This window comes from Austrofundulus limnaeus, unplaced genomic scaffold, assembly GCF_001266775.1.
Source record: "Austrofundulus limnaeus strain Quisiro unplaced genomic scaffold, Austrofundulus_limnaeus-1.0 Scaffold43, whole genome shotgun sequence".
NCBI lineage: Eukaryota > Metazoa > Chordata > Actinopteri > Cyprinodontiformes > Rivulidae > Austrofundulus > Austrofundulus limnaeus.
The window spans coordinates 346,080-353,167 of NW_013952445.1; the positions used below are offsets into that span (position 1 = coordinate 346,080).

Here is a 7,088-nt window from a genome sequence, read left to right on the forward strand (position 1 = left end):
TATATATATATATATATTTAGCCTGAAAAACATTTCACGAATAAGGATAAAATAAGTGTCAATCATGTTTTAGGGTTATAAAAGAGAGATTTTTTTTCTGCCGTTTGGCTACTTGAGCTTGAAACTAGGGCTGTGCAATAAAACTATATCAATATATGTTATTACGTCATCAATATCAATAGAAAATGATATATATCGTGATAGACATATCATCAATAAATATATGTACAATTAAAAGTTAATAATTTCACTGATCTCTGATTCAGAACCACATGGCATTCTGGGGGATCTAGGCTGAGAAATCATAAAAGAGGAAATTTCACATCACCAGTTTGGCAGTTTTAACTGTTCTTTTTTTCTCCTGCTCCTTATTTCAAATAAGTAAAACAAAACAAAACAAAAAAACTAATCAATAATTATTGATACTGATTGATGTGAAACACTAATATTGATACATTTTCCCACCATATCTCACAGCCCTACTTGAAACAGATTCTGTTGTTCTAGTAGATATTTTGAGACGTTATCTTTTAGCTTTATTTGATAGTTCCAGGTCATTATGACCTCAGTCTTCTTACTCGTTTACACATTTGTTTTAGCGAGTCCAAGAAGGAAAAAGTTGACCCTGAACAGCATATAAAAGCAAGCCCTCTTGCTGCTCTCCAAATGACTTCTGCATGAATCATTTCAGATGGCTGCTTTGTAGAAAAACCTAATACTTATTTTTAAGGTTAAAAGCTCTAAGCAGTGTGAAGAAATCAATGTGTAGCTCTGATAATCAAATCCACGTCTTTAAACTTGGATTAGCTGTGGACCTTTCACAGCTCGTTTTGAACTTTTTGTTCTCCACCCACTAGTTGTGGATCTTTTGAAACGTAAGAATTGCTGTCTTTTCTATATTATTCCTATGAAAAGCTTTTTCTTTGGTCTGTAGTTCCTGTTTCATGTTGCTCTGTTGCTTTGATAAACAAAAGTTCAAGAAATTCCAATAAACTTACAAACTTATCACATTGATCCTTTTTTTTTTTTGTCAGAACTAAGAGTCTCGATGAGGCACCACCAGCTGGAGGAGCTCATGTGTTGGCACTTGGTGTACACAACACCCAGTAAGAGGCATGTTTGCTCTCAGCCTGTTAGCACTYATCTACCTCTTGTTGTCTCCTTTTTTGTTTTCTGCAGATGTGACTCAGAAAACCGTTACCTTGGCAATCCACTCAGAGGAACCTGTTACTGTGAGTAATTATCAAGCGGACAGCTACACTCTAAGGAGACAGCTCATATGTTCTCACACATACACATGCACACATTAGGGGCTATTTCTCTCGCTGCTTGTCTTTCATCCTTTTTTACTTTGCCACTTGCACCACTTGCACTCTTCCGCTCGGGGCAGATGGTGCATCTTAGCACCTTGGCACCAGGGGCGCTTGTTCAGTGACAGGATGACTTGTCGCGAAAATGTCAAGTGCGTCAGAGTGAGTGAGTGATTGAGCTAATCAAGGAGACAGTGGAGTCAAATTTTTCCACTTGTCTGCTCACTTAATCACGCACCTATTCATTAATTCATTCCGAAAGTTGACTAAATGATAAAGTGACTCGTAAAGCAAAAGGAAAACCTGTCAAAGTGCTTACATAAAGCTATCACTTGGTGCCAAGCGGTGGCCCAAGTCTGCTTCTGTATCTGCGTGTACTGTAGATGGTGGTGTTTGGTATGTCTCTGTTTACTTGCACGATGAAGTGTCCTTCACGCTGCCACAGTTGGACTTGGTGATTTGTTATCTGCCTTTCAGCACTTTTCTACTGACATYAGAGCCTTTGCCAAGGTTTTGTTCCTTTTTAAAATGTCATAGCCTGACAACAGGCTCGCCGAGGATGAGAAGACAAGAAACTAAAAAGCCCAAAGCTTGTTTTAACCTCTGGACACCACTGGAACTCCTTGAGCTTTGTTACGCAGCATTGCAAACATGACACCCCCTGCAAACAAAAAAGGCCACTAAGCACAGATGCACAGATTGCACAAACGTATTCAGCTTGCTCATACTTTGTATTAGCAAAATTTCCTGTCATTAAATTATGTTTTTGTTTGTATTTCTGTTTTCCGTTCAGTGACTTTTACAAATAATACCATCAATCTTTAAAAAGTTTCTAGCAGTAGTCGCACACTACAATTTTCTGTGCGTGTACAAAATGACATACTGCCAGTCGGATCACAGGAGAAAATTACTTTTATTTCACTTTCACAGAAATGTATACAAACAAGTCTGCGAATGTAATCGCATTTTCTTGTCAAAATGCCACCTACTGTCTCACACAGAAAACAAACATTCGTGATACAAATTTGTTGCAAACCTGCATGTTGTGTAGATTATTGCTTTGTACACAACAACTCATACATGTAAATAACACTGGTTAACTATACATGGAATATGCCAAAATGCACAAGTAGTGAGTACTTCTCTAATGACTGCAGCATAAAAGGTTGTTTAATAGCGAGTAAATTACTGATATTGTTTATACCGACATATTATCTTTAGATAATATCGCAGTATAGGGATGTACCGATTGCAGTTTTCTGGCCGTTGTACATCTTCAGTGTTCCAATCTTGTTTTTTTGAAAAACATTGAACAACACCCTTGAAACAATACAAACTTGCAACTGGACACACTGGGCACTAGGTAGTGCTCACAGCAGAGCAAAAGGGGACAACGGCTGATTTTTAGACCTTAGTAGAGGTAGAGGAGAATCCAGTGTTTTCCACTGATCTTATCCAAGTTCCGGCAAATCTCTCATCTCTGAAAATTCGGAAAATCGGAGCACCCCTAGTATTACTGGGGTGGCGTGGAAAGGGGCGGGTCATGGGGATGTGTTACCTTCTCCTGMTCTTGCTGTCTTTCCATCGCCACTGAACTTCATTCAGCTTGCGCGTCTTTATATTTTCTTCTTCCTTTCGATTTTTTGGCACTTGTCAAATAACTTTGGGCCTTGGTCAGAATACTTTTTTAGCTCGAGGAGGATGAGACTGAGAGCAGATTGAGCTGTTTTTTTCCGTGAAACTATAGTGTTTCCTTCTGCCTGTCATTGCAACGCGCATCAAAAACAATGGTCTTGTTCAGAAAAAAAAGTGGCGTATGCTGTTTATCATAACTCCGGCTTTATTTGGCCTATAAACACAATAAAAAAACTGATGTATAGTTTAGTTTCTACTTTTGACACAACTTGAAAAAGAGTCTCAAAGAAGTCTTATCTTTCTGTCTAGATCAATTTGAATAGGTCATTTAAATAGGCTGCTGAAGATTAATATACCATCGTTTTTTAGATGCCATCACCATCTTTCAATGCCGAAGAATACCACAATAATGTCATACTGCCAAAGCCTACTACTATGAACTGCATTGCCTTTTAACGCTCAACTATTACAATGTATGGGCTTTTCTAAACCATTAAGAGTTCACAAAGCCATATATTGCAGCTGAGATAGATTTTTTTTGTGTGTGTGTTTTAGATAATCTCCTGATCGACTACCAGTTCACATTCAGCCTCATTCAAGAAGATGATAATCACTACACTGCCATTAACTTCATGGCCTCACCTGAGCAGGTAACTTCTTAAATAGAAGGAATATATTATGACTGTTGTTTTCTTTTGTAGAGCAGAAACACACCATCCAGTCCTGTTTAACAATAATAATAATCATTGAGTTGTGCTTAAATCTTTTTAAAAATATCCTTTATTTCTTACATATTGATGTCCTTTAAAGCATTTTTGGGTGAACTTTTGTTGTACAGGTTTTCTGAATTAACTTTTTTTTAAAGGCAAACAAGAACTTGGACATGTCCATCAATGCATCAAACAACTTCAACCTCAACATCACATGGTCGGTGGGGTCAACAGGTAGAGTTTCAGTTCTTTTGTTATAGAAGAGCCTTGTTGCAAAAATTATTCATATTGATCAGAATTAAACTTCTCAATATCACCACTCCAATAAAAATGTTTTGTGGTAATTTGAGTTTACAGATTAACTGTAATAATATGTTGAATATGGATCCACAAAATATCTAAACTTTATTGTTTAGATATTTGGTCAATGTGTGATCTTTCTGTTTAATATATTGATCATAAAGTCTGTTGTGATAAACTCTACTTTACTTCTCACATTCTTTTCTGTTACCACTAATATGTAAACCAGGTGTGGACAAGAAGGTCCATTGGATTGATCAAAATATATTAACATTCTGAACATAAATGATGGTATTTGAGATATAACAGCTTATCTATTTCAGTCCTTTGCCATGTTAATATTGTCCTCACTGATGTTGTGACGACAATAGATTTTCTAAATTTTGTGCAGCTCTATTGTGCACTATCTCAGCATCACAAAGGATTCCGATCTTTCATGCATAATATACACTGTCTGGCCAAAAAAAGTTGCCACCAAAAAAGGTCACACACTAATATTTTGTTGGTCCACCTTGGGCTTTGATTATGGCACACATTTGCTGTGGCATTGTTTCAGTAAACTTCTGCAACGTCAAGATTTATTTCCATCCAGTGTTGCATTTATTTTTCACCAAGATCTTGCATTGATGATGGTAGCATCTGACCGCTGCACAAATCACATGCCAAAGACTCTCAATGGGGTTAAAGTCTGGACTCTATGGAGCCAATCCATGTGTGAAAATGATGTCTCATGCTCCCTGAGCCACTCTTTCACAGTTCTAGCCCTATGAATCCTGGCATTGTCATTTTGGAAGATGCCCGTGCCGTCAGGGAAGAAAAAATCCATTTATAAAATAAACTGGTCATTCAGTATAGTCAACTGACCTCATTATTGAGCAAATACTGTTGTGGAACCTAGACTTGACCAACTTATTTGCTTAGTTAAATCCAGATGGCCACTTTTTTTTTTTTGAGCAGGCAGTGTATTTGGTCAGTCTTATCGACCTCATTCACTCCTGGTGCTAAGGTTTGGATTTAAATAGATGCTCACTGCTCTTGATGTCCACCTTGGTTTAGATGATAGTGGTTGAGCTGCTAAAATACAGAATGTTGTGCGAAATGTTAATATGTCACTTTCTACACCAAAGGAAATGATTAACTTCCAGAAAAGGTTTGAAATTTTGGCAAAAGGGAGGACACCAACATTACTACTCCTCTCTTGTTAGTGTTCGTGGTGTCACTATTGAATACATGCTACAGGTCTCCTGAGGAGAGACACCCAAGGACACTGCAGTCCAGTGCCACTGTTTATCTTTTGTCCTCCCTTCCTCACAAGTCATCTGTCCCTCTCTCCCTTCGCCACAACACTGACATTTTCTGGCTACTAAAACACGTTAACCTCACGCGCTCCTCCTCGCCACCTTAACCTTTTCAGAGCACCGTCATTAATATTTGAAGTTGGGTCCCCTTTCTCCTGCGAAGATATTGTGTCTCAGAAGGAATAGGAGCCCTCTTCACAATTGACAAGTGCGCGAGGCGCCTTTAAGTGGGGGGGAGGCGGGGTGTGATTTCAATTAAGATAAACATGCTCACGTAGCCACATTCAAGCTGTCATTTTCACTGCTTTTGTTTCAGAGCTGTGGGTTGGAATATCAATGCTGCGAAACCACTGACATGAAGAAGAATGAGAAATGACTTGGAACATTCGAACAGATGGGAAATTGACAATTTTTATAGAGTGTTAGTAAAAAAAAAAAAAAAAACCAACAATATTACTTTTGGGTATTATTACTGGTATTATTATGGGTATTAAGAATTTAAGCCATTGTCACAATCAGCTGGATAAAATAACATTGAAATACAGAAAATAAACAGACCCGAACAAGTAACTCTAGTTTATAGTAAGCTGGTTTTTGATATCTGCCTTGTGTAAACACTTCAAATTCTTGAGATCAAACATACTAAAATGGTGCGAATTTGTGTGATTTCCAACATTTTTGTTGTTGTTTTTTTTTCAAGCTGAGCTTTTCTCTTGAAACCAAATAAAAAAGGTGTGTGTGTTTCCACAATAATGCTTCACACTATGTAATACTTTTTTTTGTCATTGGAAAATAAGTTAAATGCAGTTGGGAAATAATGATGATTGCCCTTGAGTGGTTCCCTGTTGTTCAAAATGGCTAAATAAATCCATTAATGCATTCATAATAACATGTTGCAGCCAAAGCAGCTCCCCAGCTCTGTGTGTAAGCTGTTTGAAAGCTAAATGACATTGTGCTGAAAATGAACTCTTTCTCCCAACAGCTGGAACAATCTCTGGAGAGGAGGTGCCCATTGTGTCCAAAACGAACATCAAGGATTACAGAGACAGTTTCTCCTGCGAAAAGTTCACCTTTCGAAGCAACCCTAACATTACCTTTTATGTGTACGTTAGTAATTTCTCCTGGCCAATCAAGATCCAGGTAAGGACTGTGTCTGTGACTCATTCAAAAGCATTATTTACAAAGATACACTATATTGCCAAAAGTATTTGCTCACCCGTCCGAATGACTGCACCAGTGCACAAAGCAAGGTCCATAAAACATGGATGGCAGAGTGTGGTGTGGATGAACTTGACTGGCCTGCACAGAGTCCTGACCTCAACCTGATAGACCTGAGCCTGAATTAGAGTGGAGACTGAGAGCCAGGCCTTCTTTCCAACATCAGCATGAGAACCCACAAATGAGCTTCTGGAAGAATGGTCAAAAATCCCCATAGACACCCCTAAACCTTGTGGACAGCCTTCCCAGAAGAGCTGAAGCTGTTCAAGCTGCAAAGGATGGACCAACGTCATATTGAACCCTATGGATTAGGAATGATGTCACTTAAGCTCATATGTGAGTCAAGAGAGGTGAGCAAATACTTTTGGCAATTTAGTGTATCTAAGAGTTTTACTCTCTTTGAATAAACGTGACTGAGGATTTAATTAGTAGATCAGTAGAAAAATGAACACCAGAGAAATATTTGTTTTTAGTGGTGTCAGGTTTCCAGAAAAAACAAAAGTTTCTGACAATGTGAAGCAAACAAAACACTGTATTTAATGTGGAACTATCAAACCTTCAAGGATTAACAGCAAAACTGAGTTATAATTAAATGTTTCCACTCTGTTGCATAGCAC

At 38.1% G+C, this 7,088-nt stretch overlaps 1 protein-coding gene across 2 annotated transcripts in view; it reads left to right on the forward strand.

Annotated features, from left to right (window-relative positions):
• atrnl1b (attractin-like 1b) overlaps nucleotides 1-7,088 on the forward strand; it is an 85,209-nt gene that overhangs the window by 40,089 nt on the left and 38,032 nt on the right. Inside the window, exons 21-24 of one of the 2 annotated variants that reach the window (XM_014007589.1) lie at nucleotides 1,180-1,232; nucleotides 3,501-3,595; nucleotides 3,811-3,889; nucleotides 6,236-6,393. In XM_014007589.1, coding sequence (XP_013863043.1) covers nucleotides 1,180-1,232; nucleotides 3,501-3,595; nucleotides 3,811-3,889; nucleotides 6,236-6,393 — 385 coding nt within the window. Of the gene's footprint in view, nucleotides 1-1,034; nucleotides 1,233-3,500; nucleotides 3,596-3,810; nucleotides 3,890-6,235; nucleotides 6,394-7,088 lie in introns of those variants that run through there. The other variant, XM_014007590.1, reaches the window with a different exon arrangement.